Here is a 26,534-nt window from a genome sequence, read left to right as displayed (position 1 = left end):
CTACTGAAAACTACCTACCTACCACCTACTGTACACAAAGTTCCAGTCAGCCAGCCTAGTTAGCTCGATTGGTAGCGCGTCTGCCTTGTAAGCGCTATGCCGCGGGTTCGATTACCGCCTGGGGCGGTGTTTATCCTGAATGGATAATGTTCTTTCTCGGAACGGCTGGCTTTTTCCTATCCTGTCTTTTTGATTCGATTTCGGGACGATAAGACCTTGGCAATTGCGGTTCCCTGTATCAAACATCGTTTTTTTTTTTTTTTTTTTTTTTTTTTTTCTGTAATTTTACTACTAAGTAATTTTAAAGCAATGTTCAATGTTCTGAAGATAAAATCCTCCTGTTGAAAATAGTATTATTTATAATTGTTTGTACTTTCAACCCCTTGTTGGGGGCACCGAAAGTTCTTATTGTTATTTTTTCATTGACTTTAAGTGACTTCTTGACTTTAAAATATCCCTTTATCTATTGTCAGGTATTACTTTCATATTTTGTCCTCCACTTTTTGAAGTTTTCACAATTTATATAATATTTTTGTTATTGCAACTAGGATAGAGGCGTGTAGACCTTGGGCTTTTGTGGTTTTTTTTAAAAAATTTTTTTTTTTTTTTTTTTTTTTTTTTTTTTTTTTTTTTTTTTTTTTTGCAATTTCATCATCAAAGTAGCATACACAGGACTGTGTCACAGGTATGGCTCAGCTTAATATATTCTTCGCTCTCTTGGCATGAATCTATAGTTCATACAGGGAAGTCCACAGTGTAATTCAAGTGTGTAGTTTTACTGTCCAATTTATCAAAGATGTCAGCCGGAGGAAAATGCGCTGGTGTCAAATTATACTGTACCTACTTGCATTTTATTTAGCAAAACATTTCTGACGCCACGTCCTACGTAAGCAATAATAGAGTGGTTGGGGGATATTGAAAAAAAAAACCTTTTTTTAGCTAGGTTTGATAGAGGGAGCTGTAACTGTTAAGATCTTAACGTCCCGAAATCGAAGAGAGAAAGAAGACAGGATAGAAGAAAGCCAGCGGTTTCGAGAACGAACATTATTCGTTCAGGATAAAATCCGCCCCCGGCCGGGAATCGAACCCGCGACCTAGCGCTTACGAGACAGATGCACCGCCAAATAAGCTAAACCGCCAAAAAAACCTTTGTTTGAGGAAAATCCTCTGATCTTGGCAACACTGGGCGATTGCAGCGACATCTGTGAGAGGCTTACCTGACCCTTGCCCGCTCATCTCACTCATGTGGGAGGAAAGCAATAGTACCACATGGAGGTTTAGATACACACATTTTGAGGCTTTTGATTGGGCCAATATCCTGAGATGTGAAAATATTTGAAGGTACCTACAGAATTCAACCGAATCTGACTTCTTTGAAAATTTGAACTATAACACCTACTAGTTGATCTGTAGTGTCAACCGACTTGTTGAATTCATCAAAAAAGTTCATGTACACATCAATGTAGTCTTCCATCTCGGTGTAGAACAGTTACACAGAAGGGTTATAAGCTCAGAACAGGAAGCAGGGATATAAAAAGTATAAAAATAGAAAGTAATAACTAGTACCTATCAGCTAAGATCTATATTTAAACGGGAAGACACTTACAACCATTAAATAAACTTAATATAAAAAGTATAAAAATAGAAAGTAATAACTAGTACCTATCAGCTAAGATCTATGTTTAAACGGGAAGACACTTACAACCATTAAACTTATGAACACTTGGGTTTTAGTAAAAAAAAAAGTAAAAACTTCGGCCAGAACTTTTAAATTTTAATAAACTTTTGAACTTTTAATAAACATCAACAAAAAATTTAAATGGACACTCCTCGGATCAGCTGTTCGCAAATCGGCTTCACTTTTCGTTCTTGCCGATGTGAAATTTCACTCGTGTTCGACCTCCTTGGTTCAAGGTCACTACCCCATTGCTCGACAGGTGCTGCTACGTGAGTACGTGCGGAATTTTTGAGAAGCTTCTCATTTATTTTGTTTTTCTTTGCGTTCTCCACTCTCCAAGTCTTCACTAACACTTCTGATTTCTGTGAATTTGTGGTTTTTGTGGTGAATAAAAATTTGATTTTCCACTTTTCTTCAGCTTCTTTTTTATCTGTCTTTCTATTAGAACGTTCATCTAATTCCTGGAATACCACGTCTGAAGTTTCCACAAGGAAAGGGAACTAGGGAGAAGGAGTTTGTTTAGGTAAGAACTTTGAATTACTACTTACATTTTATTTAGCAAAACATTTCTGACGCCACGTCCTACGTAAGCAATAATAGAGTGGTTGGGGGATATTGAAAAAAAAAAACCTTTTTTTAGCAAGGTTTGATAGAGGGAACTGTAACTGTTAAGATCTTTTAACGTCCCGAAATCGAAGAGAGAAGGAAGACAGGATAGAAGAAGAAGAAAGTCAGCGGTTTCGAGAACGAACATTATTCGTCCAAAGGATAAAATCCGCCCCCGGCCGGGAATAGAACCCGCGACCTAGCGCTTACAAGACAGATGCACCGCCAAATAAGCTAAACCGCCAAAAAACCTTTGTTTGAGGAAAATCCTCTGATCTTGGCAACACTGGACGATTGCAGTGACATCTGTGAGAGACTTACCTGACCCTTGCCCGCTCATCTCACTCATGTGGGACGAAGGCAATAGTACCACATGGAGGTTTAGATACACACATATTTTGAGGCTTTTGATTGGGCCAATATCCTGAGATGTGAAAATATTTGAAGGTACCTACAGAATTCAACCGAAACTGACTTCTTTGAAAATTTGAACTACAACACCCCTTCTGTAATCAGTTTCATTTCCTCTCTAGCTTGACTATCAGGCACTTCCTTTTAATCAGAAACTTCGTAGGTGTTTTGCAATCAAACAAGATTCATTTAGTTGAAGCTGTATGTTCAACACTCAAGTTGGTTTCCGTTCAGTTTGTGAGACCAAAACTTGCATAGTCTGTTTAGTTGCACCAAACGTTGAAAATTTTCTGAAATTGTTTTTGGTGAGTAAACTACTTCAACTTGGCCTGATAGTCTGCTGTGCACTATTGGTTCATTTGGCTGTAATTAACTGCAGGTATCTGAACTCACTTGCACTTGTTACGAGTCAGAGAGTGTGCTAAAACTCGAGTAATGTCTGATGCCAGACATTGAAAATAAAAGGTACTTGTGCAGAAGTCACGTCCGTGGAATATTGCTACCAAAGGAACTGGCAAAAACGAGCAGTGAGCCTGGTTATTATAGGGTTAGGTTAAACACAAGATAGGAGTTTTCACAAATAGAGCAGTGATTAGTGTTATTATAGGGTTAGGTTAAATACAAAAAGGAGCTTTTCTTTTCCACGGATGTGACTTCTGCATAGTTACCAAATAAAATCAAACCAACCAGACAAGTACAGGCCAAAATTGACCTTGTTCAGTGTAGGGACCCCAAATTTCGTGCATTGATTCAAGGAACTCAAATTTAATCAAAATCGGACCAGGCAATCGCAAGTTACAGTGAAACAATCATTCAAACACACAAACAAACATCTAATCATTCTAAACCAAATGCAAAACAGTAGAGTTAAAATGTAGACCTTCACTTCATTTGGTCAATGAAGTAGTTAAGTAAGTACTGCCCAAATCCTGAGGAAGACCATCTACTAGAAGCAAGAAGAAACCTGGCCTGAGGATTCTGGTTGAATCTTGGCCAGATTTTATTGATACCGACAGTATATGTTTTATTGTTGTGTTGAAGTTGAAAATAATAATAATAATAATAATAATCATGTGTAAACTATCCATTTCGTATTCTATGCATACAGGGTGTAAGTATGAGTTATTTAATTATTTGCATATGGTTGGGAACCAATTGGTTGACATTGTCTTTTTTTTCCACCAATCTCATTGGTATACTTTTTTAGTAGAAAGTACCTAACCATAAGGTGAGATCAATGCTAGAGGCTTTCTCTATGTTACCCTTAAAGCTTAGTTAGCCTTTCTTGACCAGATATGGATACTCGTCCGTCTTTGGAAGCCTAGAATTGTTGTCAAATTTTTGAACGATGTTGATAGAATTCCAGTGGTCGTCTCTGGAAGCCTAGAATTGTTGTCAAATTTTTGAACGATGTTAATAGAATTCCAGTGGTTCGCGTCGTGGCCGTGGACTTTTTTTGGGCCTTGAGGTTGGTGGTTCGATTGTTCTTCTGGCAGGGCCTCATCTGTTCAGGCTGTTCGTCACCCTGTTTAGACTATGACATGAGTTCTAGTGATATGGTTTTACAGTTTGGTCACATAGGAGACTCTCCCTTCTAGCTTCTAATCACTCGGATCCGAACTACGTTAGGTGCTTAGGCAGCTTAGGTCTTCTCTCAGTAAACATCCTCTAACCTCCATCTATGTATATCTACAGTAGAACCTCGATTATTTCAACTTCAATTATTTAAACCCTCTATTATTTGAACTCCAAAATACAATTATTATTTTTTTTCTATCTTTTAAAGGATATCCTATCTTATCAGAGGAAAAGATCATAGAAAGTGATCATTTCAAATACAGTAGAACCTCGATTATTTCAATCGTTTCTCCCTCCTCCTCCTCCTCCTCCTCCTCCTCCCCGCTTCCCTCCCTCCCAACAACCTCCAAAATCCATTGTTTTTTTCTGTCTTTCAAAGGATCCTATCTTATCAGAGGAAAAGATCATAGAAAGTGATAATTTCAACCTTGATCATTTCAACTACCCCCGGTCCCAATGAGTTGAAATAATCGAGGTTCTACTGTATTTCTATTCTATTCTTTATCTATTCCTATTCTATCTACCTATTTCTATAGTTTTAGACTGTCCTCTATGTAGAGTTTTTCATTCAACTGTCCACGTAAGACATTCAGTGTGAGTGTGCGTTTTGTTTGTTTTATATTTCACTAAATTTTACACAATTAATTAATTTAGATCGGTTTTGTTTTATATTTTTTCCTGAAATTTTACACAGTTTTTAAGATCGGTTTTGTGGTCAGTTTTGGATAGTATAATATATTGGACTGCAGAGTTCTACTCTTGCATATTTCTGTCGTATCATTCATTGTGTAAGTAGACCATTGTAAGATTAATAAGTGAAGGTGAGACTGGTGAGAGTGATGAGTGAAGGGGAGAAGTACTAAAGGGACCCGTTCCGGACGGTATGGTGACCTGGGTGACGGTAGAGTTACCAAACAGTAGTTCCGATAGCTGGGAGCGGGTCTGGTTGGTGATGTAGAAGGAGTTGGTGTCCTTCACCATGGGCGGAGTCTCGGGATTGGTGATTTTGCGGGACACCGACCACTTGACGTTGATACCTAGCTCGAACCCTGAAAGACAGAGGACAGTTGATGTTTTTTTTTTTTTTTTTTTTTTTTTTTTTCCCTAACACCACAATGTTTTTTCCTCTCCCCCTCTCGCTATTTGTGGAGTCAGTGACGTCTAGCTTAGGGTGCCCCTTCAATCAATTATAATGAGAATAAAATATCCTACATTTATCCTGCTCAAAATCCGGGTTCTAGGGGGATAATAGAACCTAATTATTGCATAGAATATCTCTCCCTCACTTCACTTATACTGCTCAAAACCTGCTCCAGAATAATCAAATGATCCCCAATGTGACATTGAAAAGATCAAAATCCTTCCTTACTCTAGCTCCTTATACCCTGAGTTATCACAGGAGTGATAATTTCTAGGTGGTAGGGTTTTATAAGAAGAGAGAACAGGCTGAAGATTTTACTTGACAGGTTATAAGGTTCAGTATTATGTATTGACAAGAAACCATCAATAAAATTTATTGCTGTGCGGCCCAAAGTTTGGATTGCCACTCTACCCTGCCAAGATGACCTCTAAAATCTAAACAACTGAGGGTTGGTACCAGATCCTAATATTTGATTTGCTTGTAATTGTAATTTGACATTTTAAGTATACATATTTTTCATATAGGGTAAATAAATTTCAAATTGAGTTTGCTGGTGGACACATCTCATGATTAATGAGATATATCCACCAGCAAATAGGACATATTTTGAACTTCAATTTATAGCCAAATGTGATCAGGAGGCAGGTCCACACCAAACCAACATCATCCGCCAGAATTGCCAACCGTTAGCCAACCCTCCCCACCTCCACTTATATACATACGTGGTTAAAAGTAAATTTTATTATTAATCAAGGGAAAGAGAGTTAGCCAACGCATGGTAGAAAGTGTCTCGAAAATGTTATACTAAAAATATTTGCCAGTAATTTGAAGCATTTCATTTATTTATTTATTTATTTATTTATTACATGTTGGCCTTTGTCATAACATGCCCATTTCATAGTTATGACCCTCACCTAATGACAAGGCAAGGTGCAGTAAGGAATTTTAATTGTGTTAAACAAAAATGCTTTTGTCACAAATGTAGTTCCCACCTAATACCTATACTACGCTAAATTTTCTGACAGGACTTGGACTTGAACCACCAACCTCCAGCTCCAGAGTCCACTGTGCTAACCACTACACCACTAAGGAAGAGACACAGTACTGCCCATTTAGGTGCTGGGTCAACACAAGTCATACCAACTTATACTGGAACTAACATAATAGTTAAAAAAAAAGAGGTTTGACAGAAGTAACTGCTAAGGTCTAAGCCATCCCAAAATCAAAGAGAGAATGAAGATAGGATGGGAGAAAGCCAGAAATTCCAAGAACGAACATTATCCCAATGGGATAAAATCTGCCTCGGTGGGAATTGAACCTGTGGCCTAGCACTTACAAAGCAGATGCACAACCAACTAAGCTAACTAGGCTGGCTATAATAGTTACCTGACGCTCAAGTACTGTTGGGTCCAATCTATGACACATCCAATTATGTCATGGTCTCGTAAATTTCCCTTGATGATCTTCACTGGGAGTTGATCTGTAGTGTCAACCGACTTGTTGAATTCATCAAAAAAGTTCATGTACACATCAATGTAGTCTTCCATCTCGGTGTAGAACATGATCTGTAGTGTCAACCGACTTGTTGAATTCATCAAAAAAGTTCATGTACACATCAATGTAGTCTTCCATCTCGGTGTAGAACAATTTTATTACACAGAAGGGTTATAAGCTCAGAACAGGAAGCAGGAATATAAAAAGTATAAAAATAGAAAGTAATAACTAGTACCTATCAGCTAAGATCTATGTTTAAACGGGAAGACACTTACAACCATTAAATAAACTCTTCACATGGCATGTTAAATATTTTTTACTTACCTCACAGGTTATCATGTTATCAATGAACACAGTGTATACTAAAAAAAAAGAAAAAACTTCGGCCAGAACTTTTAAATTTTAATAAACTTTTGAACTTTTAATAAACATCAACAAAAAATTTAAATGGACACTCCTCGGATCAGCTGTTCGCAAATCGGCTTCACTTTTCGTTCTTGCCGATGTGAAATTTCACTCTCATTCGACCTCCTTGGTTCAAGGTCACTACCCCATTGCTCGACAGGTGCTGCTACATGCGGGATTTTTGAGAAGCTTCTCATTTATTTTGTTTTTCTTCTCATTTATTTTGTTTTTCGATCCCAAGGGCAAGGCAATGCCTAAACCCTTGACAAATGGAGTGTGCCTGAAGGCATGTGATGTGTTCCAATCCACTCGACCCCAATTGATTTGATTTACTTTGCTTCACATGGTAGAAAATGCCTCGGGCATTTACCTCACAGGTTATCATGTTATCAATGAACACAGTGTATACTCATGTTAAATATTTTAAGCTGACAGGGCCTAATGTTCATTCAGGTAGTGGGTTGAATCACCGTTGTGTAGATATGTGTCCACCTACTTACACAGACACATAGCCCCTCACCCAGCCTGAGTGTGGCCGGGAATAAAGTCAGCAGCTCGCGATTGTCCAGATGGTCAAGGTTTGTTCAGACTGATGGAAAATTAGACACAATTGAGGAGCTGGGTGCAAAAAGGGCAATAAATGAAAATCATCAAACTGAGATAGGTATTTAACTTTAAAGTTATCAATTTTTCATCTAAATCCTTGTCTATCCCGAGGGAGTACGTGTTGAAGAACGCATCCAGACGTGTCCATCTGCAGGGGGAACACCCGTATTGGAAGTTATGCCAGAAGGTATTGGTACCAATATCTATGTCGAATACTCCCTGCAAGTCTGGCAACGGTCTATCCCGAGGGAGTACGTGTTGAAGAACGCATCCAGACGTGTCCATCTGCAGGGGGAACACCCGTATTGGAAGTTATGCCAGAAGGCGTTGGTACCAATATCTATGTCGAATACTCCCTGCAAGTCTGGCAACGAGTTACCTGCGCGCGTGTGAGAGAATTTGAACCGTGCGATCCCGAGGTGATCGAAGATACTCGTGAGTAAATCCTGCCCGTGTCTGTTCAGCTGGTAAAACCCGGGTGTGTTGAGGATAAGTGTTGGCGGACGCTTCTCCTCAAGAGCAGAGTCTTTTTTCTCTTGTTTAAACTGGACTTCAGGTTCGGGTAGAGGACTGGTGAGCGCATGCGCAGTGACTTGTTCCTTCACAGCTTGGATGGATCTGTCGTGCTGCGCGCTCACTTTCTTTTCCTGCGCGAACAGCTTCAAATTTTGAATCACTGTTTGGAAAATGTTGAACATTTCTCTCAGATCTTTTCCACTCGGTTAAAAAATTGCCCTTCTCACCCTAAATAAGGGCAGTGATAAAATGCAATAGATTCTATCGAAGATATTAATTAAAATTGAAACTAAATAAGGCTCCAATAAAAATTGTTTAAAATGGAATCTTGGGGTTGAAATGAAGTACGGGAAAATGTGGGCGATTGGCCATTTGTACAAGACTTGATTTTAAAATCGTGTCCTCCCATAACCGGAACATCACTGTAACTAAACGAAACACATTTTCACTCTTTTCTCAAATCCTTTGCAGTACTTGTCCTTTTTCCAATGGATCTTCTTTGGTTTTCCAAATTGGCGCGGATGGATGCCTTACGATTCTACCATATTACTAGTAAGATATAATATAGACAAATCTCACACACCAGAAACCTCTCGAATTCAGAGTGGTTTAATTTAGTTCTACCTTCTTATCTTTCAAAAGTTTATTCTTCTTCCTCCTCCTTCTCTTCTTTGTCTTTTTCCTTAATCCTATCTACTTAGGTAATTCTTCATAGCTGGAGGTACTTCCTACCTACCTTTTTTTTTTCTTTTTCTTAATCCAATTCGTCCTTTGTTTTACCAGGTATGAGACCGGAACATTTTCGTTTCAAAACGGCGGAGCCCGGCAGTAACAAGGAATGGCAGTGCTGTATCTGCCTGCACGTCAGGACGGCCACCATCATGTTTGGCCTGTGGCATATGGTAAGATCATTTATATTACTTCTCTTCGTAGGGAAATAAAGGACTCTCAAAGTCTAGGGACAATCAAGATTTCCCTGCTAAAATATCTTATAAAACTGTTTGCATACTTTTTGAACGACTTGTTCTTCGGGACGATGAGACCTTGGCAATTGCGGTTCCTTGTATCAAACATCTTTTTTTTTTTGCAATTTCATATTTCATCATCAAAGTAGCATACACAGGACTGTCACAGGTATGGCTCAGCTTAATATATTCTTCGCTCTCTTGGCATGAGTCTATAGTTCATATAGGGAAGTCCACAGTGTAATTCAAGTGTGTAGTTTTATTGTCCAATTTATCAAAGATGTCAACCGGAGGAAAATGCGCTGTTGTCAAATTATACTGTACCTACTTACATTTTATTTAGCAAAACATTTCTGACGCCACGTCCTACGTAAGCAATAATAGAGTGGTTGGGGGATATTGAAAAAAAAAAACCTTTTTTTAGCAAGGTTTGATAGAGGGAACTGTAACTGTTAAGATCTTTTAACGTCCCGAAATCGAAGAGAGAAGGAAGACAGGATAGAAGAAGAAGAAAGTCAGCGGTTTCGAGAACGAACATTATTCGTCCAAAGGATAAAATCCGCCCCCGGCCGGGAATAGAACCCGCGACCTAGCGCTTACAAGACAGATGCACCGCCAAATAAGCTAAACCGCCAAAAAACCTTTGTTTGAGGAAAATCCTCTGATCTTGGCAACACTGGGCGATTGCAGCGACATCTGTGAGAGGCTTACCTGACCCTTGCCCGCTCATCTCACTCATGTGGGACGAAGGCAATAGTACCACATGGAGGTTTAGATACACACATATTTTGAGGCTTTTGATTGGGCCAATATCCTGAGATGTGAAAATATTTGAAGGTACCTACAGAATTCAACCGAATCTGACTTCTTTGAAAATTTGAACTATAACACCTACTTAGGTATCTAGTTTTCTAGTCATATTGTCTCTATGTAATTCGAGTGGCACATTCAAGTTTGATAAGATCAGCAATATAGTCTGATTTTAGATCTAGGATATCCATAACTATATCTAGATTCCATATGCACAATATAATTGCCTTGATTTTATATTCATAATATGTATAACTATATTAACTATACCTAACTATAATAATTATGTATAATTATAATAGTAATAATAGTCATGTGTAAACTATCCATTTCGTATTCTATACATACAGGGTGTATGAGTTATTTAATTATTTGAATATGGTTGGGAACCAATTGGTTCACATTGTCTTCTTTTTTCCACCTATCTCATTGGTATATTTTTTTAGTAGAAAGTACCTAACCACAAGGTGAGATCAATTCTAGAGGCGTTCTCTGCGTTGCCCTTAAAGCTTAGTTAGCCTTTCTTGACCATGGATACATTGGATATGGATACTCGTGTGTCTTTGGAAGCCTAGAATTGTTGTCAAATTTTTGAACGATGTTGATAGAATTCCAGTGGTTCGCGTCGTGGCCGTGGACTTTTTTTGGGCCTTGAGGTTGGTGGTTCGATTGTTCTTCTGCCAGGACCGGAGAGAATGCTATCGATTCTCTGCTAGAGATGGAAAAGGAACAAAGGGAAATGTCGCGGAGTATGGCGGAATTCGGACCTACCCGCCGACCTGACTATGATATTCTGAGGAAACAGATGCTCAGATATAGTAAGTACTGGTTCTGGGTTCGATACCCATCATCACCAAAAAAAAGGTATTCTCATTTCGATTTGTGCTCACATTAATCTCACTCAGCCTGAGTGGACCTCGGAAAAGCCAGCAGCAGCACATACCTACTTACCCAGATAGTCGCGCAACTAATAGAAACTATGCTTGATTTTAGTGATCCATTAGGAATTGGGAACTGGTTCATTCAACGTGCTATCGTTTTATAGGAATGTTTTGGCTCATTTCACACTGAGCGGATTTTTACCGCCTGCAAAATCCGCGATTTCTTTCACACACAGCGGTTTACATTTACGTAGGTAACACTTCAAGAGATTAAAAATTATTATCAATATTCCTTACATCACAACACTTCTAATATGACTACTACTGCAGCGGGAAAAAAACTGCGATCGCGGGTCTAAATTTCTGCGGACGTCCAGCGGATCCGCAGGGAAAACGCGCGGATTTCACTAGAATACCGCTGTGTGTGAAAGGACTCATTAAACACTCATTGACTAGGCGGAAACAAACCGCGAGAGCGGAATCCGCACGATAAAAATCCGCTCAGTGTGAAATGGCTCTTTGATGTGTTCTAAAGCAATGCACCATTAACTGATCCAAGGAGCATTTTTTTCTCTCCAGATTATACAGGACTGCTTTATACATATTTCCATAGAATACCTTTCTTTAACGTACTTTCGTCGCTGCGCTGGCCAAAAGTAGTTTTTAGATGGATATTTTTTTTCATTGGCAAGAAAAAGTTGTCCCTAATTCCATACCCACCATCGAAGAAAAAGCTTTTCGATTAGAAATATTTCCATTGGTGGGTAATCCATATCAAATTATGTAGGAATTTTTTTAAGCTTATTACCTGCAAACCTACATATAACAGCAAAGTACCCAAATATTGGTTGGGTTTTTTGAACGGGTATAAGGTCGTTGTATATCTGCTATGGGCTCTGTGCTTGGAATTCGGGGTGTACTCAGCCTCGTGAGGAGATTTACCTGAGCTACTTAATCGATTAGCGACCAGTGGCGGCATTACCAGTGTAAAAACATTGTTGAAAAATAGAAATTGATTGTACTGGTGGCACTTAGTAATGTTGTGATATCCACAAAAATTACGAAAGAGATCTTTTTTACCACAAAGAAATCATGGTTTGATTTGATTGGTCTGTTTGTTATTTTTCGTGAGACTCATTTACAGTAGAACTTCGATTATTTCAACGAATTGGGACCGGGGGTAGATGAAATTATACCAATACCAAATGATTTTTTTCCTCTGATAAGATAGGATATCCTTTGAAATATAGAAAAAAAACAGTGGATTTTGAAGTTGAAATAATAGAGACTCATTTATCCGGTTTTGTTCTTGTTCACAGCTGACATCCAGTCAGGTATCCTGATCACTTTCTGCACAATGATGATGACCATGGCCCTAGTAATGGGTGCACTCAGAGGCAAACCCTCCCTCCTTATGCCATTCTTCTGTTTCCAACTGTTTGACTTCTGTATTGGCGTGTAAGTATTTCCCATATATAGAATATATATACCTTGTTTATCCTGATGACAATGATGTATGGTCCTAGTAATGGGTGCACTCAGAGGTAAACCCTCCCTCCTTATGCCATTCTTCTGTTTCCAACTGTTTGACTTCTGTATTGGCGTGTAAGTATTTCCCATATATAGAATATATATATACCTTGTTTATCCTGATGACAATGATGTATGGTCCTAGTAATGGGTGCACTCTGAGGCAAACCCTCCCTCCTTATGCCATTCTTCTGTTTCCAACTGTTTGACTTCTGTATTGGCGTGTAAGTATTTGCTAAAACCATGTGCTGCTGATCGGTCGGATAGGAGAAAGCCAAGAAGGAACCTTATTCCGAGAACGAACTTTATTGGTTTCTGAGAACAAAGCTTATCTGGTCATTCTTATTAAGGATAAGACCTTGTTTAGACTGCGGGAGTAAAGGGACTTTTCAGTCTCATTCTGGCAGGATAAACAAGGTATATTCTATTCTATTTTATTCTATCTGTCAATAATAAAGTTCACTCCGGTCAGGAATCAAATCTGTAGCCATTACAAGGCGCACCCTCCAAGTTGGCTATACTCGTTTTAAAAAAGAACTTGCCCCGCCTAGTTCCCTTGAAGGGTGACGCGTCTGTCTTGTAAGCGTTTCCTCGGGGATTCGATCGTCCTCCGGGGTGAACTGAATCTTGAACAGATAATGTTCGTTCTCGGAACGTCTGGCTTTCTCCTATCCTGTCCTTCTCTCTTCACTTTTGGGATCATTAGACCTGCAGTTCCGTCTCTCAAACCTCTAAAAATAAAAATCTGACGAATCGTAATGATTTTCTCACAAGACGCTCGCTTGGTAATCAGGAGGGTGTGGGTTTATTCCCAGCCGAGATATAATTTATCCTTAATATTTTTTTGAGAATATGACCACAATAATAAGAATAGCTTTACTTCTGGAGTAAAGGGACTTTTCATTCCTATGCCAGCAGTATAAACGAGCACCATGACAAGTCTTAGACCTAAGTGTCTCAACTTTAGACAAGGGGTATTATGTGTTTATTTTTCGGGTATAGTAACTAACTCATTGTTGTTCGCAGGCTGGCCGGTTTAAGTTACATGACCTCCCTGTCTGATGTACATCGTATTGTAGCCGACAGTAACAATGTGCCATTCCAGAATATGCTACTCGAAATGAACCCCAACTGTCTAGCCCTGATTGTTATCCTGGGATTCACCATGGCTTTAGTAATCAAGGTAAGAATTTGGATGGTGTTTATTAGCTTGATATTGGTTGGGAATTGGTTCTGGTTCTAAAATTGTTCCAAAGTCATTAGACCAGAATATGCTACTCGAAATGAACCCTAACTGTCTGTCTGGCAACCAATCAGGATCGAGGAAACTGACTGGTCGATACCTAACCATTTTTTTTTTTTATTAATATTCACATTCAAAGCGCGTCCGCCTTGTAAGCGCTAGGTCGCGGGTTCGATTCCCGCCCCGGGCGTATTTTATCCTGAACGAATAATGTCCATTCTTGGAACGCCTCCCTCCTTATGCCATTCTTCTGTTTCCAACTGTTTGACTTCTGTATTGGCGTGTAAGTATTTCCCATATATAGAATATATATATATTACCTTGTTTATCCTGATGACAATGATGTATGGTCCTAGTAATGGGTGCACTCAGAGGCAAACCCTCCCTCCTTATGCCATTCTTCTGTTTCCAACTGTTTGACTTCTGTATTGGCGTGTAAGTATTTGCTAAAACCATGCTGCTGATCGGTCGGATAGGAGAAAGCCAAAAAGGAACCTTGTTCCGAGAACGAACCTTATTAGTTTCTGAGAACAAAGCTTATCTGGTCATTCTTATTAAGGATAAGACCTTGTTTAGACCTTGTTTTTTAGTTTAGTTTAGACCTTTAGACATTCTTATTGAGGATAAGACCTAGACATAAATATAAGACCTTGTTTAGACTGCGGGAGTAAAGGGACTTTTCAGTCTCATTCTGGCAGGATGAACAAAGTATATTCTATTCTATCTGTCAATAATAAAGTTCGCTCCGGGCAGGAATCAAATCTCTAGCCATTACAAGGCGCACCCTCCAGGCTAACGAAGTTGGCTATACTCGTTTTAAAAAAGAACTACTTAAAAAAAAAAAGATGTATTTATTATTAATGTAGTAATGTTTTATGTTTAATTTATTTCTATGCTATGTTTCTGATCTGAAAAAACTATTGGATTTTTTCCCTCCTAGGATCACACGATAGGGCAGAGTGGCATATAATTTGTCAGTTTTCTATGGTACAAAGCAAAAAATTGTCGGCATAAGTGTATTAAGTGTCGGCATAAGTGTTAACGCCATATTTTAAGGTAGACCGATCACACGGTATGGAAGATAAAATGTGCCAAATTATATGTGGCTCTGCCATATAGTGTGAACCTATCTTGAAAATAAGTTTCCTCGCGGATTCGATTGACATTGAGCAAATTTGTTTTTTTTGTTTTTTTTTTTTTTTTTTACACTTATGTATTTAGGAGAGGAGCTCACTTCTATATAAGTTTAATTTAAGCTTAGGAGGTGCATTTATTGTTTATTTATATTGTTGTCAATAAAGTTGAAGTTCAAAGTCCTCCGGGGTGAACTGAATCTTGAACAGATAAGGTATGTTCTCGGCACGTCTGGCTTTCTCCTATCCTGTCCTCCTTTCCACTTTCGGGATCATCAGACCTTCAGTTCCGTCTCTCAAACCTCTAAAAATAAAAATCTGACGAATCGTAATGATTTTCTCACAAGACGCTCGCTTGGTAATCAGGAGGGTGTGGGTTTATACCCAACCGAGATATAATTTATCCTTAATATTTTTTGAGAATATGACCACAATAATAAGAATAGCTTTACTTCTGCAGTAAAGGGACTTTTCAGTCCTATGCCAGCAGTATAAACGAGCACCATGACAAGTCTTGGACCTAAGTGTCTCAACTTTAGACAAGGGGTATTATGTGTGTTATTTTTCGGGTATAGTAACTAACGTTAGGTGCTTAGGTCTTCTCACAGTAAACATCCTCTAACCTCCATCTATGTATATCTACAGTAGAACCTCGATTATTTCAACTTCCACTATTTAAACCCTCTATTATTTCAACTCCAAAATACAATTATTATTTTTTTTCTATCTTTCAAAGTATATCCTATCTTATCAGAGGAAAAGATCATAGAAAGTGATCATTTCAACTACAGTAGAACCTCGATTATTTCAATTGTTTCTCCCTCCTCCTCCCTCCCAACAACCTCCAAAATCCATTGTTTTTTTCTATCTTTCAAAGGATATCCTATCTTATCAGAGGAAAAGATCATAGAAAGTGATAATTTCAACCTTGATCATTTCAACTACCCCCGGTCCCAATGAGTTGAAATAATCGAGGTTCTACTGTATTTCTATTCTATTCTTTATCTATTCCTATTCTATCTACCTATTTCTATAGTTTTAGACTGTCCTCTATGTAGAGTTTTTCATTCAACTGTCCACGTAAGACATTCAGTGTGAGTGTGCGTTTTGTTTGTTTTATATTTCACTAAATTTTACACAATTAATACTACCCCCGGTCCCAATGAGTTGAAATAATCGAGGTTCTACTGTATTTCTATTCTATTCTTTATCTATTCCTATTCTATCTACCTATATCTATGTCTATAGTTTTAGACTGTCCTCTATGTAGAGTTTTTCATTCATAGTAGTCAACTGTCCACGTAAGACATTCAGTGTGAGTGTGCGTTTTGTTTGTTTTATATTTTACTAAATTTTACACAATTAAGTGTGCGTTTTGTTTGTTTTATATTTCACTAAATTTTACACAATTAATTTAGATCGGTTTTGTTTTATATTTTTTCCTGAAATTTTACACGGTTTTTAAGATCGGTTTTGTGGTCAGTTTTGGATAGTATAATATATTGGACTGCAGATGAATCCCCTTGCATATTTCTGTCGTATCATCCATTGTGTAAGTAGACCGTTGTAAGATTACTTTATAAGTGAAGGTGAGAGTGATGAGTGAAGGGGAGAAGTACTAAAGGGTTTGGTTCCCACCCTGAAAATCTAAATGAATATTTATTTATTATTAACAGTTTTATAGCCCAGAGCTATAGCATTTATTAGCATGAAATTAATGACTATTGAAAATACATTACTTTCTTCTCTATGGGATAAGGAAAGTAAGTAACAACAGAGTGAAAATTCCGTTGAAAGGCGAGAAAAACCTTCTTTATTCGCCGAACAACGAAAACCAAATGTATCTGCCTGCACGTCAGGACGGCCACCATCATGTTTGGCCTGTGGCATATGGTAAGCTCATTTATATTACTTCTCTTCGTAGGGACATCTCAAAGTCTAGGGACAATCATGATTTCCCTGCTAAAATATCTTATAAAACTGTTTGCATACTTTTGGAACGACTTGTTCTAATCTGCCTGCACGTCAGGACGGCCACCATCATGTTTGGCCTGTGGCATATGGTAAGCTCATTTATATTACTTCTCTTCGTAGGGACATAAAGGACTCTCAAAGTTTAGGGACAATCATGATTTCCCTGCTAAAATATCTTATAAAACTGTTTGCATACTTTTGGAACGACTTGTTCTAAGCTGACAGTCTAAACAAAGCACTGCTCGTGTATATTTTTAAAGGCTCACAATGAGAGAATCAGTGGTTGGATGGAAGAGCTCCTCTAGGAGAACCCTGCCACTTAAAAGAAAGCCGTAAAAGAGAGACTGAGAAAAGAAGACACCAAAATTTAAAAACGTAGTTTGGAAATTTTTAATTTTATTAATTTATACACGCTCACTCCGATGGCGTATTAGGGATATGTGAATCCCGTGCCGAAAAAAAAAAAAACATAAAATAGAGAAAATGTTTCCTATGCCGTAAAACTTCTGAAGATTTTCCAATTTTGTGTCGACAGTTTGAATTATTGAAAGATTTTAAACGTACCCTATTATGTTATTTTTCTTCACAGTTGCTACACATCCTGGCCATGAGTATTATGGTGGCGCTGCTCAATAACCCGAGCCTGATTATTTCCACCCCTGGACATGACGGTGAACTGATGAGAGGCAGCCCTCCCCCTCCCCGCTCTATGCCAACTCAAATACAGTTCGGCTCGGACGAGGTAAGGTTGACACCGAAACAGGATTTGTCATGAAGTTAAAGTTAGAAACACTACCATCACGTCACGTGAACTCATGGCGGGCCGGAAAGATGTACTTCAAAGTTTTCCCATTGTATTGTAGGTAATTTCGTTCGTGATATCCACACTGCCCTCACATCACGTGAGCTCACGTGGAGTGATAGTAGTGTAGCTACTTTCAACAAAATCAACTATATTTTTGGAAAACTTTGAAGTACATCTTTCTGACTCTCCATGACTTCACGAAACGTACCGTGATGGTAGTGTGTTTCTACCTTAAGAGCCTTCATCAGTGACTTTCAGGGCTGGTCCACACTTGCTGCCACATGGCCTGTGGCAGCAAAAATGGACGTCCAAAGCGGAATCTCTTTGGTTGAATCATATTGAATCCAAAAACATCACCTCCCATGGCGTAGTGGTCACTGCGCTCGCCTTGCACGCGGGAGACCCGGGTTCGTTTCCCGGCGGGGTCAAGAAATTTGTATCATCCAAATAATTGATTCCGTGACTGGCTGTTGCGGGGCCCACTCAACCTCGTGAGGAAAATGAGTAGCTATGACATATAAATGCGCATAGCGACCGGTGCCAGCATGGTTGGTAAACATTGGCTTTTCTAGTCATATTGTCTCTATGTAATTCGAGTGGCACATTCAAGTTTGATAAGATCAGCAATATAGTCTGATTTTAGATCTAGGATATCCATAACTATATCTAGATTCCATATGCACAATATAATTGCCTTGATTTTATATTCATAATATGTATAACTATATTAACTATACCTAACTATAATAATTATGTATAATTATAATAGTAATAATAGTCATGTGTAAACTATCCATTTCGTATTCTATACATACAGGGTGTATGAGTTATTTAATTATTTGAATATGGTTGGGAACCAATTGGTTGACATTGTCTTCTTTGTTCCACCAATCTCATTGGTATACTTTTTTTTGGTAGAAAGTACCTAACCATAAGGTGAGATCAATGCTAGAGGCGTTCTCTGCGTTGCCCTTAAAGCTTAGTTAGCCTTTCTTGACCATGGATACATTGGATATGGATACTCGTCCGTCTTTGGAAGCCTAGAATTGTTGTCAAATTTTTGAACGATGTTGATAGACTTCCGGTGGTTCGCGTCGTGGCCGTGGACTTTTTTTGGGCCTTAAGGTTGGTGGTTCGATTGTTCTTCTGGCAGGGCCTCATCTGTTCAGGCTGTTCGTCACCCTGTTTAGACTATAACATGAGTTCTAGTGATATGGTTTTACAGTTTGGTCACATCGGGGACTCTCCCTTCTAGCTTCTAATCACTCGGATCCGAACTACGTTAGGTGCTTAGGTCTTCTCACAGTAAACATCCTCTAACCTCCATCTATGTATATCTACAGTAGAACCTCGATTATTTCAACTTCCATTATTTAAACCCTCTATTATTTCAACTCCAAAATACAATTATTATTATTTTTTTTTTCTATCTTTCAAAGGATATCCTATCTTATCAGAGGAAAAGATCATAGAAAGTGATCATTTCAACCTTGATCATTTCAACTACCCCCGGTCCCAATGAGTTGAAATAATCGAGGTTCTACTGTATATCTATTCTATTCTTTATCTATTCCTATTCTATCTACCTATATCTATTTCTATAGTTTTAGACTGTCCTCTATGTAGAGTTTTTCATTCATAGTAGTGAACTGTCCACGTAAGACATTCAGTGTGAGTGTGCGTTTTGTTTGTTTTATATTTCACTAAATTTTACACAATTAATTAATTTAGATCGGTTTTGTTTTATATTTTTTCCTGAAATTTTACACAGTTTTTAAGATCGGTTTTGTGGTCAGTTTTGGATAGTATAATATATTGGACTGCAGAGTTCTACTCTTGCATATTTCTGTCGTATCATTCATTGTGTAAGTAGACCATTGTAAGATTAATAAGTGAAGGTGAGACTGGTGAGAGTGATGAGTGAAGGGGAGAAGTACTAAAGGGACCCGTTCCGACCCTGAAAATCTAAATGAATATTTATTTATTTATTATTAATAGTTCCATAGCCCAGAGCTATAGCATTTATTTGCATGAAATTAATGAATATTGAGAATACATTACTTTCTTCTCTATGGGATAAGGAAAGTAACAACAGAGTGAAAATTCCGTTGAAAGGCGAGAAAAACCTTCTTTATTCGCTGAACAACGAAAGCCAAATGCTCGTTCCCATGTCAAATTTCCAGCTCGAACCCAAGACCACAGTTTACCGTCCATTCTGTGGTTGACACGCCGACCGCGCCTGTCATCTTGACCTCGTCATGAATCATTCTCTCAAACCCGACACCGACCCTGTTGTCACTGGCTATCTTGAACTTGAGGCTCGTCCGTGCCTGGTCCTCGAGTTTCCATCGGAGAACGAGCTCCGTGGTCACTTGCTTACTGTCCTCATCCAGCCCGATGGAAATCCCCTGGTCAAACTTCTGGTTGATGACCTGGTAGAGAAGGAACGTGTGGTGCTTCAGGTTCGCTACCGATGTGAAATTGACGACATAGTCGATGTCTGTCCATCCTAAGGACACCTTGTGTTCGTGGTGCATGGCTGAGCAGTCCTCAGACTGGAGGAGCGTCCCTTTCCAGGCGTACCCTAGGAAATAGTCCTGGTGGCGTAGCAGTGCCTCACAGTGGAGACCGTTGTGTTGCGTCTTCTCCTGGGAGTAGTCCACACCGGCAGATACATTCAGGTAGTCCAGCTCGTACTTGGTTTTCAGTTGGGACTCAAGGTTGTGACTGGCGTTGACCACAGCACAGTTCCCTGAAATATCCCACCGAGAGCCGAGCAGCTCCCGCAGTCCCACTTCTATCCCGATGTGGAGTCAGTGACGTCTAGCTTAGGGTGCCCCTTCAATCAATTATAATGAGAATAAAATATCCTACATTTATCCTGCTCAAAATCCGGGTTCTAGGGGGATAATAGAACCTAATTATTGCATAGAATATCTCTCCCTCACTTCACTTATACTGCTCAAAACCTGCTCCAGAATAATCAAATGATCCCCAATGTGACATTGAAAAGATCAAAATCCTTCCTTACTCTAGCTCCTTATACCCTGAGTTATCACAGGAGTGATAATTTCTAGGTGGTAGGGTTTTATAAGAAGAGAGAACAGGCTGAAGATTTTACTTGACAGGTTATAAGGTTCAGTATTATGTATTGACAAGAAACCATCAATAAAATTTATTGATGTGTGGCCCAAAGTTTGGATTGCCACTCTACCCTGCCAAGATGACCTCTAAAGTCTAAACAACTGAGGGTTGGTACCAATCCTAATATTCAAATTAAATTGATCCCAAGGGCAAGGCAATGCCTAAACCCTTGACAAATGGAGTGTGCCTGAAGGCATGTGATGTGTTCCAATCCACTCGACCCCAATTGATTTGATTTACTTTGCTTCACATGGTAGAAAATGCCTCGGGCATTTACCTCACAGGTTATCATGTTATCAATGAACACAGTGTATACTCATGTTAAATATTTTAAGCTGACAGGGCCTAATGTTCATTCAGGTAGTGGGTTGAATCACCGTTGTGTAGATATGTGTCCGCCTACTTACACAGACACATATGTGTCCACCTACTTACACAGACACATAGCCCCTCACCCAGCCTGAGTGTGGCCGGGAAAAAGGCAGCAGCTCGCGATTGTCCAGATGGTCAAGGTTTGTTCAGACTGATGGAAAATTAGACACAATTGAGGAGGCAAAAAGGGCAATAAATGAAAATCATCAAACTGAGATAGGTATACAAGACTTGATTTTAAAATCGTGTCCTCCCATAACCGGAACATCACTGAAACTATACGAAACACATTTTCACTCTTTTCTCAAATCTTTACAGTACTTGTCCTTTTTCCAATGGATCTTCTTTGGTTTTCCAAATTGGCGCGGATGGATGCCTTACGATTCTACCATACTAGTAAGATATAATATAGACAAAAAATCTCACACACCAGAAACCTCTCGAATTCAGAGTGGTTTAATTTAGTTCTACCTTCTTATCTTTCAAAAGTTCATTCTTCTTCTCCTTCTCTTCTTTGTCTTTTTTCTTAATCCCATCTAGGTAATTCTTCATAGCTGGAGGTACTTCCTACCAGTCCTACCTACCTTTTTTTTTTTTTTTAAATCCAATTCGTCCTTTGTTTTTTGACAGAGGAAACTGTAACTGCTATGGTCTTATCGTCCCGAAATCGAAGAGAGAAGGAAGACAGGATAGGAGAAAATGAGTTACAGCGTTTTTTGTAAATATACTTTTCAAGGATTTAGATGAAAAATTGAAAAAAAAAGTATTTAACTTTAAAGTTTTCAATTTTTCATCTAAATCCTTGAAAATTATGTTTACAAAAAACGCTGTAACTCATCGAAAAAAAAAAGTTATCACTGCAGTTCAAACGCTGGAAGATAGAACGCACCACGGTCTATTCAAAAAACCGTTTTACGCAAAAAGGAAAAAGTTATCACTGCAGTTCAAACGCTGGAAGATAGAACGCACCACGTTCTATTCAAAAAACCGTTTTACGCAAAAAGGGCAAAAAAACCATATTTCCCTTTTTGCACCCAGCTCCTCAATTATAATTACATACCTACTGAAAACTACCTACCTACCACCTACTGTACACAAAGTTCCAGTCAGCCAGCCTAGTTAGCTCGATTGGTAGCGCGTCTGCCTTGTAAGCGCTATTTTTGTGTAATAAAATTCTACCTTATGATTTTGTCAAGTTTCCCCCTTATGTTTGAGTGAAATTTTGAGTGACTGAGGATGACCTGTCTGAGATATTGGGAAAATCCTACAATGCTGCAGTGAGTACCAAAGTTGTGACATAATAACACAAAGAAACTGCATTTACATTTACATATTGAATTCAAAAGCAACAATAAAAGTCACCTAATAAAATACGGCCTTATTGGACATTTTTCCAGTTATTAATATTGTAACGCTATGTCCTGCAGGTAATCAGAGAGAATGCTATCGATTCTCTGCTAGAGATGGAAAAGGAACAAAGGGAAATGTCGCGGAGTATGGCGGAATTCGGACCTACCCGCCGACCTGACTATGATATTCTGAGGAAACAGATGCTCAGATATAGTAAGTACTGGTTCGGGGTTCGATCCCATCATTGGCAAGAAAAAGTTGTCCCTAATTCCATACCCACCATCGAAGAAAAAGCTTTTCGATTAGAAATATTTCCATTGGTGGGTAATCCATATCAAATTATGTAGGAATTTTTTTAAGCTTATTACCTGCAAACCTACATATAACAGCAAAGTACCCAAATATTGGTTGGGTTTTTTGAACGGGTATAAGGTCGTTGTATATCTGCTATGGGCTCTGTGCTTGGAATTCGGGGTGTACTCAGCCTCGTGAGGAGATTTACCTGAGCTACTTAATCGATTAGCGACCAGTGGCGGCATTACCAGTGTAAAAACATTGTTGAAAAATAGAAATTGATTGTACTGGTGGCACTTAGTAATGTTGTGATATCCACAAAAATTACGAAAGAGATCTTTTTTACCACAAAGAAATCATGGTTTGATTTGATTGGTCTGTTTGTTATTTTTCGTGAGACTCATTTACAGTAGAACTTCGATTATTTCAACGAATTGGGACCGGGGGTAGATGAAATTATACCAATACCAAATGATTTTTTTCCTCTGATAAGATAGGATATCCTTTGAAATATAGAAAAAAAACAGTGGATTTTGAAGTTGAAATAATAGAGACTCATTTATCCGGTTTTGTTCTTGTTCACAGCTGACATCCAGTCAGGTATCCTGATCACTTTCTGCACAATGATGATGACCATGGCCCTAGTAATGGGTGCACTCAGAGGCAAACCCTCCCTCCTTATGCCATTCTTCTGTTTCCAACTGTTTGACTTCTGTATTGGCGTGTAAGTATTTCCTGGGACCATTTAGTCTATTTACTTATGTTAAACATTGGATGCTTACAAGTCTTTTCATAATCCCGACTCGGAGTTTTGTCTACCGTGTAGATGGCGTACACTTAGTTTCCCTTGAAAAAGTCTACAAGGTAGATGAAACTCCGAGTTGGGATTATAACAAGACTTGTAAGTATCCAATGTTTCTTCCTCTTCCTAGCCTATTCCTTATTAAATAGGGTCGGCATTTCTTGTCAGTCTCTTCCAGGCAGCCCTCTGGTAGTCAAGATAACTATCCAACGTTTAACCTAAGTAAATAAAAGACTGACTAAACCATTTTTTCTTTGAGATGAATCGTAAATGATCCCCTAAATTATTGTTGTTCGCAGGCTGGCCGGTTTGAGTTACATGACCTCTCTGTCCGACGTACATCGTATTGTAGCCGACAGTAACAATGTGCCATTCCAGAATATGCTACTTGAAATGAACCCCAACTGTTTAGCCCTGATTGTGATTCTTGGATTCACCATGGCTTTAGTCATCAAGGTAAGAGTTTGGCAATTCAGACTGATTTTTTATATGAAGTTGATATTGGGTCGTAAATGGTTTGTGGGTTCTAAAATTAGTCCAAAGTTATTAGATCAGAATTTTCTCCGATTATTTTCACAAGCTTTATATTGGTTGGGAATTGGTTTTTGGTTCGAAAAATCGGTCCAATATTATTAGAGATAAATTTGCTCCGATGATTTTCATAAGCTTTATATTGCTTCAAATGGGTCCCACTAATGATTCACATTGAAATTTAGTCCCCACTACTGAACTCTGTCTTTATGATTTCTTGTATTGTCCCCCAGCCAGACTAAACTGGTCATTTCCCTTTTTAGCGTTCCCCCAGCTAGACCCTAACCATGTCTCTGTTAATATTCAAATCCCCCTCTCTCCCCGCTTGCAGGGCTACTTCATCCGCGTGGTGTGGAAGTGCTACAAGTATCTCGTCCTCAAGGCCACTACCCGTCACTCGATCCATGTGATAGACACCCCCTCCTACGACTCCCAGAACCTCCTGCCCCCCTACCCGGCCGCTAAATACGCTACGGCCCCATTTGGCGGCCCCCCACCCTCGTATGACCTCGCCACGGCACCTTTCGCCGGAGCCCCGCCCTCGTACACGGTTGCTATGAGCAATCGTGCCGGAGCCTCCGTGATGTTGCCGGAAGAACGCGTTGCCATGGAGACCGAGCGTGTTGCCATGGAAACTGAAGGACGCGTTGCTCTGGGACAAGAGCGTGTTGCTATGGGAGAAGGACGCGTTGCCGTGGAAACGCCTGCCTCTGCCTCTGCTTCGGGCAACCATAGTGGGTAAGCGATTTGAGTGATATTGCTGGTTTGGAGAGACTTGGTTGGGTAGAAGAGAGTGTCCTCCTTTTTGTCCGCCCTCGCTGTTGAGACCATCTCTCTTTCCGTTTTCTTGACACGGAAACTGAAGGTGTTGCCATGGAAACTGAAGGACGCGTTGCTATGGGAGAAGGACGCGTTGCCGTGGAAACGCCTGCCTCTGCCTCTGCCTCTGCTTCGGGCAACCATAGTGGGTAAGCGATTTGAGTGATAGTGCTGGTTTGGAGAGACTTGGTTGGGTAGAAGAGAGTGTCCTTTTTGTCCGCCCTCGCTGTTGAGACCATCTCTTTTTCCGTTTTCTTTACACGAAGATTTTGGCCTCCGTTTTAGGGGTGGTCGATTGAGAGAGATTTTTGGGTCTATGTAAATTGATTTGTCCGTTCGAAAGGGTACGAAGTGAAAAGTTTTATTTAGAGACTGACCGCATAGGTCTAAAGAGTCCCTTTGCGCACCTAAGACTAAAGTGTCCTCCGCCAAATTGGTGATTAAATTTCCATCAAATAACTTGACACGGAGATTTTGGCCTCCGTTTTAGGGGTGGTCGATTGAGAGAGATTTTTGGGTCTATGTAAATTGATTTGTCCGTTCGAAAGAGTACGAAGTGAAAAGTTTTATTCAGTGACTGACCGCATAGGTCTAAAGAGTCCCTTTGCGCACCTAAGACTAAAGTGTCCTCCGCCAAATTGGTGATGAAATTTCCATCAAATAAATAAGATCTTCGTTAGATTGCCGGAGTTTCGGCCCTTTTAAGTCTCATCTTAGCCATAGACTTTAGGTGCATAGTCAATGGTCTGTGTTGTATAAAATTGGTGCAAAATACATTGTTGAAAAGTAACTTCAAACCTTGTTGTTTGGTCATTCCTTGTTTTTGTGTACACTGAAAATATAATAAATAAAATAAAGGTCTAAAAAAAATATTATTTAAACATATTGTGAACTGGGAAATAAAATTTAATGACCGACTGCAGAAAATATTGTGGAACTGTTATAAAAGACACAATCCCCCATTTACAATTTCTGTTGTACATTCCAGCATTTCTGTACTTTTCTCTCATTTGACCCACCCCCTCCCCTAGTGTTTCTTATACATAATTTTTATTTCGCATAATATTATCACCTAGTTACACTACTGGATGTTTTGAAAAGAGTGGCCCCATTGGAATAAAATCTAGGAATAGTCTTGAGTCTAATAATGGCCTTCCGTACTTTGGCGTAGGTTTTTATCTGGGTTCGCTAAGGCTTGTTGATGTTGACACGATGCTGAAGATCGCTACAAAGCTTGGGCCAGCCAGCCACTCACTATCAGGTAGACCTGACAGGTACACCTGATCAGGTCCGTCTGTCAGGTCTACCTGATACCTGATAGTGAATGGCTGGCCTAAGACTTGTTTACACGTACCTGAAGATCGCTACAAAACTTAGAACATATCTGAAAGAAAATAGATAGTGGGGGGTCATGCCCCCAAATAGAGCTGTTATATATTCCCAAAA

General features: G+C 39.2%; 1 protein-coding gene across 7 annotated transcripts; it reads left to right on the top strand.

The window, feature by feature from the left end:
• Positions 1–2,018: 2,018 nt before the first annotated feature.
• LOC103505273 (lysosomal-associated transmembrane protein 4B) lies at positions 2,019–26,534 on the top strand. Of its 7 annotated transcripts, none has more exons than XM_008469599.3 (8): positions 2,019–2,201; positions 9,219–9,337; positions 17,561–17,713; positions 22,720–22,855; positions 23,522–23,660; positions 24,038–24,194; positions 24,601–25,115; positions 25,548–26,534. In XM_008469599.3, the coding sequence occupies exons 2-7, from the start codon at positions 9,221–9,223 to the stop codon at positions 25,009–25,011; spliced, it is 1,113 nt and encodes a 370-aa protein (XP_008467821.1). In that variant the 5' UTR covers positions 2,019–2,201; positions 9,219–9,220; the 3' UTR covers positions 25,012–25,115; positions 25,548–26,534. The 7 variants fall into 7 exon arrangements, with proteins under 7 accessions (XP_008467821.1, XP_008467822.1, XP_026676426.1 ...); XM_008469600.3 differs by lacking the exon at positions 2,019–2,201 and adding an exon at positions 2,870–3,000; XM_026820625.1 differs by lacking the exon at positions 2,019–2,201 and adding an exon at positions 4,924–5,061.

The sequence above is a fragment of the Diaphorina citri genome, unplaced genomic scaffold (assembly GCF_000475195.1).
Source record: "Diaphorina citri unplaced genomic scaffold, Diaci psyllid genome assembly version 1.1 scaffold161, whole genome shotgun sequence".
In the NCBI taxonomy this organism is placed as follows: Eukaryota; Metazoa; Arthropoda; class Insecta; order Hemiptera; family Psyllidae; genus Diaphorina; species Diaphorina citri.
This window is presented reverse-complemented; position numbering and strand designations above follow the sequence as displayed.